Raw genomic sequence first — 12,396 nt, 5'->3', positions numbered from 1 at the left:
GAAACGAGACAAGTCTGTCCCCTCCAATTTCTGTTCTGCATTGTACCCTAGTCTCCAACTACTGCAACAAGGTAAGAAAAAGAAATAAAAGATACACAGTTGAGAAAAAAATGATGTAATATTACAAAAGCATATTTTGGGGCAGACGGAATCTTTTTTTTTTTTTTTTTTTTTTTTTGCATTTTTAGGGCCGCACTTGCAGCATATGGAGGTTCCCAGACTAGAGGTTGAGTCTGAGCTACAGCTGCTGGCCTATGTCACAGCCACAGCAACACAGGATGCGAGCTGTGTCTGTGACCTACACTACAGTTCACAACAACGCCAGATCCTTAACCCACTGAGCAAGGCCAGGGAACAAACCTGCAACCTCATTGTTACTAGTTGGATTCATTTCTGCTGAGCCACAATGGGAACTCAGGGATGGCATCATCTTATAGGTAAAAAATATTAAGGCCTCTACAAAAAAATCAAATAGACCAAATCAATTGATTTAATAAGGTACAGGATACAGTGTCAACACAAAATATTAGACATATTTCTATAAAACAATGAGTAAAACTTAAATTAGATACATTTTATGTAAAATGTTATTAAAACATGAAATTTGAAGGATATACTTTAAACATAAATCCAAGATTTGCATGTGAAAATACTCAGAAGATATTCCTGAGAGAAAGTAAACATGTAAGTAAAGGTAGAAATATGCCTTGTTGATAGATTAACAGACTCAATTTGTTTACCATATCAATTTCTACAATTTCAGTAAAATTCCAATAAATATCTCACAGGATATATGAACAAGAAATATACAATTGTAAAGGAAACTGGGATGGAAAATCGCTCTCAAAAAAGAACACAGTTGGAGAAATCATTCTACCAAAATTTAGGACGTATTCTAATATTGCCATAAACCAGGCTATGTGGTATGGAAACAGAACAGAATGTTCATAAATAGATATGTCTATGAATTTTTTAAAAGATATCAAGGTCATTCAAGGCAGAAAGAATAGACTTTTTTACAACAAAAGCTGGATCAACTGGATATCCATATGAGAAAAAAAAAATGAACCTCAACCACCACCTAACACTATCCACAAAAGTTAATGTAAAATCAGTTGGAGAACTAGGTCAAGCCTAAGCCTGGAAATCCTAGAAGAAATATTTTTGACCTTGAGGTAGATCAATGTTTTATATAAGACACAAGATAACTAAAAAATTGAAACTTTTCAATAGTTAAAATCTTTTGCTAATCAGGTATCACCTCTATTACAAATGAAAAAGTAATCCAAAGTCTAAGTGTGTACATATATATATTCAAATATATATATTCAAGTCAACATTGTCTGTGTATATATATATATATACATATAAATTTATGAATAAGCTTTTGTAGTTAAATATGTTTTATATTAGATATATATAGCATATACATGACAAAATATGTATATCTAGATTATTTAAAAGCCCTTAAACAATTTAGTAATATGAAACCCAGAAATCTTATCATTAAATTGTGCAAAGCATTTGAAAAGACACTCCCGGGGGGAAAAAAAAAAGATGTACAAAGATATACATTTTTTAAAATGTTCAACATTAGTCATCAGGGAAAGTGAACTAAAACTTCAACAGTGTGGAGTTCCCATCATGGCTTAGTGGTTAACAAATCTGACTAGGAACCATGAGGTATCGGGTTCAATCCCTAGCCTTGCTCAGTGGGTTAAGGATCTGGCATTGCCATGAACTGTGGTATAGGTTGCAGACACGGCTCAGATCCTGCATTGCTATGGCTCTGGTGTAGGTCGGCAGCTACAGCTCCAATTAGACCCCTAGCCTGGGAACCCCCATGTGCCATGGGAGTGGCCCTAGAAAAGGCAAAAAGATAAATAAATAAAATAAATAAAACGTAACAATGTGACACTGTATACCTCCCAGAATAAGTAAAAGGAAAAAAAATAACACAAGAATAAGACAGTAAGTGATAAGAATGTGGAACAATTCTTGTCTTCGAATTTAAAACCCCCTTCTTGTGCTTAAAATACCACTTCACACTTTTAAAATTAATTTTATTGAAGAATACTTGATTTACAATTTGTGTTAATATCTTCTGTACACCAAAGTGACTCAGCTATCTCTCCACTGTCTAATGTCACCAACATTTCCTTGATAATCAGCACTTGGACCCCAGAGATGACTTATCTGAAGTCTTTTAGAGTTTCTGTTTACTTTTATAGTCCCATGATCAATGGGGGAAAAAAAGGTTTTGATATCAAATACTTTAAATCTATAGCCATTACTGTTATATACCCTCACTGCTTTGGTTTTTAGGCAATAGATACTAGGTTTCCAGAAATGTCTTCATGTGCATAAAACAGAAGTTCTCTCTCTGACATAAGTACACATGTATCACACGCCCCCATGCTAGAATTAGGCCGTCACTGCTATTTAAAATCATTCAGATTTCTTGGAAATCCAGGTTCAAGTAAGAGAAAGGGGAATTACATGTTTTGGTTGCAAAGGCAAGAGAATACAATTCCCCACTCAAGAATGAGTATTTTTCAAACATGTCTCTCCAGAAAACAAAGCTGGCTTCTAAGACAAAGCCTTTCCATCAAGGAAGATAATTAACTCCTGGGAGAGAAAATAGCAGCTATAAAACAAGTTCCATGAACCTTTGTGAAAAGTCTTCAAAGATCCATGCATTGCAGGTGTAAATGCCTTTTTTGTTGTTTGCTTATCCAGAGTAAGATTCATTCAGGGTGTAATGAACCATTTGATTGTGTTTTCATAACACACTCTGCCTGTTATCTATGGGACCAGAGCCATCTATACAAGATCATTTTTCCATAGTCTTCCATACAAAGCCATTTTAATTCAACTGCCAAATTTTCTGTGAAAACTATCTGAGGCTTTCGGCAGAGGGAAAGATTTCAACTTACTAAAACAAAACCTTACTTTTCTACTGTTGACTTTATATTGAATTATCTAAACTTTCTCTTTCCCTTACTTTTCTACTGTTGACTTTATATTGAATTATCTAAACTTTCTCAAAACCTTACTTTTCTACTATTGACTTTATATTGAATTATCTAAACTTTCTCTTTTCTCTGTTGACTTTATATTGAATTATCTAAACTTTCTCTTTCTCTGTGCATACTGAAAGGTATTTATCTCAAGAGGAGGTCAATTATGATGAAATTATTTCTAAAAACCCTCAAGCATCACTAAATTCCATCACTAAGCTCAGCGGGTAAGTTTTTCAATAGTGGCAATGGTTATTACATATTGTTACTTTACATATATGGTAATCATTACATTTCATCACTTTTCAAAGTCAGTAATAGAGTATTTTATTTTCACCCCATTCTTCAAAAGATAGTTGATCAATAACATTAACAATTTGACAGATGAAAACAATGAGGCTCATAGAAATTAAGAAATGTGTATGATCCAGATCTCTAACAACAGATACCCTTCTTTAATGGTTAAAACTAATCCTGAGAATGAAAAGGAAATTTAAATATACTTCAAAAACAGAAAGAAATAAATGACATAAATTTAAATGATATAATGTATAAATCATCACGTGAACATGAAAAACTCTTCCTGGAATCAACTGTTATGCATAATATGAGTCTCTGTGGCTTCTTTAAAACTAATTTTGGAGACCTTTCTTCTGCAGTTGATTGCACTGTTAAGTGTTTCTCTGTATTATTGCTCAAAAATGTTAGTTCCTCCTACTCCTCAGTGCAAAAATATTCATAAAATAAAGAAGGTTCTTTGTGTGTCCACAAGAACATGTAAATATGTTCACACATGTTTCCTCAATAAATATTCATAACAGCTTGGGTGGACATTATTTTTCTCATTTGATATCAGAGGCAACAAGGATATAAGAAGCCAGGATATATGCCCTAGATCAAGAAGCTGAAAGTGGGAAAGGCAAGATTCTTACCTAATCTCTCTGATAATTCAAAACAGTGTATTTTACCACTGAGATCACCATTTTCAACATTTGCAGAAAAGTCTGTGGGATTATGCTTTGGAGGAGAATTTGGAAGAGAAGAAATGAGGATGAGGTAAAGACAAAGATAAAATGGACCTTCAGTGAAACCAGTACCACATTGTTATTAATATTGGGAGATTCCAATATGCTATACTGTCTGTATACTTATGTGTATGTGTATCTGTGTGACTTTTAATGAATTTGCTTCATATATACTTGTATCTGAAGGATTAAGTGATTGTAGTTATTATGGTCATATCAAAAGGAATTTACTCATTAAGCATTGTTTATTTTAACGTAACAATCTAGCGCATGGGTTAAGAATTTACAGGGAAAAAGAGATCTAATCTTAGTACTGATCTTTATTATTGGCTTGATCTTGGCAAGAATCTTTACTTCTCTATACTTCTATTTCCTGATGAATAAAGTAAGTATAAAAATGATAGCAGTAATTGTTTCATAAGTTTTTAATAAGAATTACATAACCACATACTTGTCAAAACACTTGGAACAGTCAGCACTCATTAAGTTTCAGTTGATATGCTCATTATTATTCCTACTAACACTAACATTGAAGATTGTTTCCCATGTACAAAATAGATGAAATAACAATATCCACACAGGTTGCTATCATGTGATGATGACAGCAATCAATTATTAAAATTACTTTTACCTCCTATTATAAAGTTACAAGAATTAGGTATCCTGTTTATCATTGCATTACAGGAGGTCCTGTATCCCTTCATTTCTTTCCCATCACAAATGCCCTGTTACACATTGTATCAAGTATTTATAACAGTGTAATATTTAGATTCCCTTCTCTGTCTTTCATCACCTTATAGAACCTCAGCCCACTTCATCCAAGATAAACAAACGTCTTGACTGGAGTTATATCCAACATTCCCTCTTTCTCCAATCCCTCTCATCCTTCCACTGGTATGCTCAATTACCTTTCCTGGTTTCCCATTTTCTAAAAATAAAAAGTCCTTAGCTTTGAATTCATAACCTATTCATGTGATTTCCACCTCTTTTTCCCAGCTTATCTGGTATTACATGTGAGATCTACTGCTTCGTGTTAGGCACCGAGGCATTTCACATGATTAGGTCTGCACAGATGATTTCCTGCTTCTGAGATCACTAGGTTCCTCATGTTGAGAACGTAAACACTACCTTCCCCAGGAAAGATTTATTTTCAAGAAATGAGAGGATTTTTTTTTCTATGTCAAAAAATCATAAGAATTCAGAACACAATAGAATCTACACATTTATTATTTATTACACAGATAGGCTTCATGAATTCAAGGTTGCACTAAGAAAAAGTGACTTTTTTCAGGCAATGTAACTAACCATAAGATACATGGAGACCAGGAACAACGTGACAGAGTTTATTCTACTGGGACTCACACAGAACCCACAGATGCAGAAAGTCATATTCATTGTGTTTTTGATCGTCTACATGGTCTCCATGGTAGGAAATGTGCTCACCGTGGTCACCATCACTCTCAGCCCATTGCTGAAGTCCCCCATGTACTATTTCCTGGCTCATCTCTCTTTTATTGATGCTTGCTATTCCTGTGTCAATACCCCTAAACTCATTGTAGATTCTCTGTATGAAAAGAAAACCAGTCTTTTCAATGCATGCATGACTCAAATCTTTGGGGAACATTTCTTTGGAGGTGCAGATGTCATCCTACTTACTGTGATGGCCTATGACCGCTATGTGGCCATCTGCAAGCCCTTGTACTATGCAACCATCATGAATCGGCAGCTATGTGGCCTGCTGGTGGGAGTGGTGTGGGTGGGAGGCTTTCTTCATGGATTCATTCAGATCCTCTTCATCTTCAGATTGCCCTTCTGTGGCCCTAATGTCATAGATCACTTTATGTGTGATCTGAACCCTCTGCTGGATCTTGCCTGCACTGACACCCATACTTTAGGGCTCTTTGTTGCTGCCAACAGTGGTTTCATCTGTCTGTTAAATTTCCTCCTCTTGATGGGTTCCTATGTGGTCATCCTGAACTCACTAAGGACCCAGAGCTTGGAGGCAAGGCAAAAAGCCCTCTCTACCTGTGTCTCCCACATCACAGCAGTCATCTTATTCTTCGTGCCCCGCATATTTGTGTACATGAGACCAGCAGCTACTTTACCTATTGATAAAGCTGTCGCTGTATTCTACACTATGATAACTCCCATGTTAAACCCCTTAATCTATACCTTGAGAAATGCCCAGATGAAAAATGCTATTAGGAAATTGTGTAGTAGGAAACTGATTTCAGGTGAAATATAAATGTGCTTAGAGCCCCAAGTTGACTGAACAGAGGCAAGGTTCAAAAGCACACTGTTGATAATCTCAGCAGATAATACCTATTTGCTGAGGTAAAGACAAAAATGAGCTTTTCCAAGTTATAAATTCTGCCAAGAGGGGAGAAGAAATGGGTACAAGATAAGTGTTAAAAATCAGCTCAGTACTCTTCTTTATGTATTTGAAAAACTCTACCAAATCGCCAGTGAGTTTCTCTAATTTCCTCAATGTTTATGGATTCAAAACCCTCATTAAACAAAATAAAATATACTGGAATTTTCAATAATCTTTATAACAACCCGAAGAGTTAGGCAGAACTATTATCTCCCCCTGATATATAAGGAAACAAACCCAAAGAAGAAAGCTCCAAAACAGAAGTATCTAAGAATAACTAGAATCCAACTGAGTCTGTGACCATGTTCTTAACTGCTGTGATATACTGCAGCCAGTGATGATAGAAAGGAACCATGACTACTGGTTAATATTTATAAATACACAGACTCTTCTGAAATACATATATGTGTGTATATATATATATACATGAATATATATAGTATTATGTTATATATATTTTATATGACTAAATTCTGATGTTCATTAATAACACTTAGCAGTTTTATATATTATAGCTGATGGTCTTATGTGAATTGTAACACTGTTATATAATTTCTCTAGGAATATGAAAGCAATAGGCCACTTATATCAAAGCATTAAGTAAAGAATGTTATACTATATTTCCAAATTTCTTTGTGCATTCAAAATCTTTTTGCATTGCACATGTATTTTATGCTGATGATTAACCAGAAATAGGGATGATTCAAATAAAATAATATTTCATGTCAGACTGGAATTTCAATTGATTAAAGTCATACTCTATAAAGTACTTGCCTAGTTTCTAACAAAAGTTTCTACACATAGCATATGTCTGGCTCATAATAAAAATCAAATGGGAGTTCCATCATGGTTCAGTGGTTAACGAATTTGACTAGCATCCATGAGGATGTAGGTTCAATCCCTGGCCTTGCTCAGTGGGTTAAGGATCCAGCATTGCCCTGAGCATGTAGGTGTAGGTTGCAGACATGGCTTGGATCCTGCATTGCTGTGGCTATGGAGTGGGCCGGAAGCTACAGCTCCAATTTGACCCCTAGCCTGGTAGCCTCCATATGCTGTGGGTGTGGCCCTAAAAAGCTAAAAGCAAAAAATAAAACAAAACAAAAACAAATGAATATATTTAAATATACAGGAGGATGAATAAAGCTAATAAAATACAGGCCAAAAAAAAAAAGTAGTACTGGTGATAAGGAAATTTTCTCTACCTTTATCTGTTTCAGAGTCTCAGATGAACTCTGGTTATATCTCTTTGGGAAACCGTAATTTGTATTTAATCCTATTTAATCATGATTAAACTAGGAATAAGAAATAAACTGAAACTGAATATGGTATTATATGAATAAATGGTTTTCCTTATTATTCCCCCTGCTCTTAGCAAGTTTCATCACTATATGAGTGTGGGCCTTTTTTTTATTTTAAAGTATCTGTTAATCAATTTGCTTTGGGTGACATTTCATTATAAAAAGCTATTTTTTAAATATGTAGCTTTATTTACACACAAAGTGATTTCAGGATAAATATATTATATTCATCCCTTCCATACTAAATTCATTAAACAACAAATATTTTTGAACCCAAGGAATGTATCAGATATATTAAAAGTTGCTAGGGATTCAGGGTAGAATTGAAAAAAAAAATCCTAGTGATGCCTTCTCAAAGCTTAGAACCATTAAGAGGCTTACAAGGAGAACAGAAAGTAAAATACACCTTTATAAAAAGTAAGAGAGTAGAAGCACTGGTTGCTATGAAAGTATGCATGATGGTCATACAACAAACACCTGGGGATTTAGAAAAGACTGCAGGAGTAAAAGGTCTCAGAAAAATGGAACTCAAAGGGTAAAAAAGACTCAGTAGATTGAATAGACATCATTTGGAGTAAGACTGTTCTGAGGAGATGGAATATGTAACAAAGTTGGTGAAAATAAAAATGCAGGAATCTTAATAAATGTGATATAGCTGTGGATGTTAAATCAAATATTCATTCAAAAAATACTTATTGAATGCCCACTGTGTACCAGGCACCATGCTGGACTCTTAGCTTATCAAGGGAAAATAGCAAGATATGAAGTTGAAATCAGAACAGAGAAGTTCAAAAGGGTATCCTTGGGTTAAAGCTTAATGCTCAGTACTATGAAGAAAATACTGGAAGGATTTTTAAGCTAGAGAATGATGCAGTTATATTTGAGATTTAGAATGATGATTCTAGATATAGAATGGAAAATAGATTGAAGAGAGTAAGGCAGCAGAAGAGTAAAGATGTTACTGTAATGATTTGAATGTGAAATGATGGAAGCTTGAACTTCAGTGGTACCAGATATGATGCAGAATGTTGTGGACACCTGCTGCATTAGGTGAAATCTCCTTCACGGTGCCAGTGCACCCAGAAATAACTGCTGTGTGTCTGGGTTGCTGATAGCCCATAGCCCAATTCTTTCTGGACAATTGCATCAGAGAAAATTGGAATTGCCTCATTTGAAAATTATGTCCACCATACTAGGGTCTATTGGTCAGCAATAAATGGCTGAAGCAGGGGTGAAAGGCTGGTCCCCTTGACTTAAGGTGGAACCAGTATCTTTGTACAATAAGTACTCCAGAACTCCCACAGTGCCAGGATAAAGTGAAACTCTAATTGAGACTATATCCCTTTCCTTCTACCATAGGCAGCTTCCCTCAATCCTTCTGCTCAAAGATTACTTTTATAAATTTCTGTCTCAACATCTGCATCTAGGAAAACCAAATTAAAATGGAGAAATAAAGATTCAATAAATATTTAGAAGTAGAAAAAAAAAAACTTGATACAGGATGAAGCTGTGAGAGGGAAGAATCATGAATGAAATCCAGATTCTGACATTGACCACTGGATGCTGAGGAAACCAAGAAGAAGGAACAGAGAGAAGAAGAATGTTCTTTGTCAGTGAAAAGGTCTCTCCACCCCAGTGGACATGGCCACTCACCCTGTGACTGAGGATTAACCCTTCCTTGCCTGAAGAAACTGTAATGAGCTCTCCTGTGACAGTTGTCATGAAAGACATTGCCGTTTCTCCTCAGGAACCACCACAAACACCCCAAATTCCTTTCAGTTCTTTAACCAGTCAAAAGCCCCAGCAGGCACCTAAAAGTGAGGTACAGTGTGACACAAGAGGCATGCACTGCACTCCAAAATAACTACTTGAGTTTTCTAATTTATACAGGTAGAGTCCAGGGACTACTTGTGGGAATAGATAGTCATAGAAAAAAGCATAAACTTTGATCAGATCTGAGGTATTGATATGCACTCACTAATCAGAGATTCGGTGTTTAGTGTTGCAGCTTAAGAAAGGCTCTTACAGTTTGTGAGGTGTGACTAACACATGAACCAAATGATGGCCCACAGTGATCAGCCTAGAAATGCCACACCTGTCTTGGCTTAATGTAGAAGAAGAGATTCAAAGTTGTAAATATTTTGGAAGATTAGAACGGGTTTATCATTTAACGTTTACACCGCCACCCTGAGAAGTTTTGAACACAAAAGTTTCATCATAACTCTGAGGGATACATTTGTAAGGAGAGCTTCAACATCCTGGAACAGCCCTGTGAAGGCTGCCCTCTGTAGGCCAGCACTCTAATGGAAAATACTACACTGCACTGCCTTGGGAAATGTAAATTTGAAGAATGTGGCTTGATCCCAGGTAAAAAATGCCATTCATTTTCATAAATCTTATATTTTGTGACAGGTTTATACTTACAGGTAGGTTGGAAAAATAATACAGAGAGTTTCCAGGTAACGTATATTCAGTTCCCCCCTCATCTAAGTATGGTACATTTGTCATAATTAATTAGCCACCATTATTACATTATTTTTAACAAAAATCCATATTTTTTTTTATTATTTTCCCACTGTACAGCAAGGGGGTCAGGTCATCCTTAGATGTATACATTGCAGTTACAGTTTTTTCCCCCACCCTTTCTTCTGCTGCGACATGAGTATCTAGACATAGTTCTCAATGCTACTCAGCAGGATCTCCTTATAAATCTATTCTAAGTTGTGTCTGATAAGCCCAAGCTCCCGATCCCTCCCACTCCCTCCCCCTCCCATCAGGCAACCACAAGTCTCTTCTCCAAGTCCATGATTTTCTTTTCTGAGGAGATGTTCATTTGTGCTGGATATTAGATTCCAGTTATAAGTGATATCATATGGTATTTGTCTTTGTCTTTCTGGCTCATTTCACTCGGTATGAGATTCTCTAGTTCCATCCATGTTGCTGCAAATGGCATTATGTCATCCTTTTTTATGGCTGAGTAGTATTCCATTGTGTATATATACCACCTCTTCCGAATCCAATCATCTGTCGATGGACATTTGGATTGTTTCCATATCCTGGCTATTGTGAATAGGGCTGCAATGAACATGCGGGTGCATGTGTCTCTTTTAAGTAGAGCTTTGTCCGGATAGATGCCCAAGAGTGGGATTGCGGGGTCATATGGAAGTTCTATGTATAGATTTCTAAGGTATTTCCAAACTGTTCTCCATAGTGGCTGTACCAGTTGACATTCCCACCAGCAGTGCAGGAGGGTTCCCTTTTCTCCACAGCCCCTCCAGCACTTGTTATTTGTGGATGTATTAATGATGGCCATTCTGACTGGTGTGAGGTGGTATCTCATGGTAGTTTTGATTTGCATTTCTCTTATAATCAGCGATGTTGAGCATTTTTTCATGTGTTTGTTGGCCATCTGTATATCTTCTTTGGAGAAATGTCTATTCAGGTCTTTTGCCCATTTTTCCATTGATTGATTGGCTTTTTTGCTGTTGAGTTGTATAAGTTGCTTGTATATTCTAGAGATTAAGCCCTTGTCAGTTGCATCATTTGAAACTATTTTCTCCCATTCTGTAAGTTGTCTTTTTGTTTTCTTTTGGGTTTCCTTTGCTGTGCAAAAGCTTTTCAGTTTGATGAGGTCCCATGGGTTTATTTTTGCTCTAATTTCTATTGCTTTGGGAGACTGCCCTGAGAAAATATTCATGATGTTGATGTCAGAGAGTGTTTTGCCTATGTTTTCTTCTAGGAGTTTGATGGTGTCCTGTCATATATTTAAGTCTTTCAGCCATTTGGAGTTTATTTTTGTGCATGGTGTGAGGGTGTGTTCTAGTTTCATTGCTTTGCATGCAGCTGTCCAGGTCTCCCAGCAATGCTTGCTGAATAGACTTTCCCTTTCCCATTTGATGTTCCTGCCTCCCTTGTCAAAGATGAATTGACCATAGGTGTCAGGATTTATTTCTGGAGTCTCTATTCTGTTCCATTGGTCTGTCTGTCTGTTTTGATACCAGTACCACACTGTTTTGATGACTGTGGCTTTGTAGTATTTCTTGAAGTCTGGGAGAGTTATGCCTCCTGCTTGGTTTTTGTTTCTCAGGATTGCTTTGGCGATTCTGGGTCTTTTGTGGTTCCATATAAATGTTTGGATTGTTTGTTCTAGTTCTGTGAACAATGTCATGGGTAATTTGATAGGGATTGCATTGAATCTGTAGATTGCTTTGGGTAGGATGGCCATTTTCACAATATTGATTTTTCCAATCCAGGAACATGGAATATCTTTCCAATTCTTTACATCTTCTTTGATTTCTTTGATTAAAGTTTTATAGTTCTCAGCATATAGGTCCTTTATCTCTTTGGTCAGGTGTATTCCGAGGTATTTGATTTTGTGAGGTACAATTTTAAAAGGTATCATTTTTTTGTATTCCTTTTCTAATGTTTCATTGCTGGTATACAGAAATGCAACTGACTTCTGAATGTTAATCTTATATCCTGCCACTTTGCTGAATTTATTAATCAGTTCAAGGAGTTTTGGGGTTGAGTCCTTAGGGTTTTCTAGGTATAGTATCATATCATCTGCATACAGTGACAGTTTGATCTCTTCTCTTCCTATATGGATGCCTTTTATTTCTTTGGTTTGTCTAATTGCTGTGGCTAGGACTTCCAAAACGATGTTGAAGAGCAGTGGTGAG

The 12,396-nt window shown here is 36.1% G+C and overlaps 2 protein-coding genes across 3 annotated transcripts in view; one reads left to right on the top strand and one right to left on the bottom strand.

Moving 5' to 3' along the window:
- Positions 1 to 12,396, bottom strand: part of LOC110259269 (olfactory receptor 4C46-like) — a 949,087-nt gene that overhangs the window by 147,071 nt on the left and 789,620 nt on the right. The window lies entirely within an intron of this gene.
- On the top strand, positions 5,358 to 6,290 carry LOC110259070 (olfactory receptor 4C46-like). The gene has a single exon (XM_021082363.2). It carries the CDS (start codon positions 5,361 to 5,363, stop codon positions 6,288 to 6,290), a length of 930 nt encoding a protein of 309 aa, XP_020938022.2. The 5' UTR covers positions 5,358 to 5,360.

The sequence above is a fragment of the Sus scrofa genome, chromosome 2 (assembly GCF_054392235.1).
Source record: "Sus scrofa isolate SSC_HxYL_T2T_F1_AM1 chromosome 2, Sscrofa_HxYL_maternal_Yorkshire_Landrace_v2.0, whole genome shotgun sequence".
Taxonomy (NCBI): domain Eukaryota; kingdom Metazoa; phylum Chordata; class Mammalia; order Artiodactyla; family Suidae; genus Sus; species Sus scrofa.
Note: the sequence above shows the minus strand (reverse complement) of the source record. Positions and strands in the feature narration are given on the sequence as shown.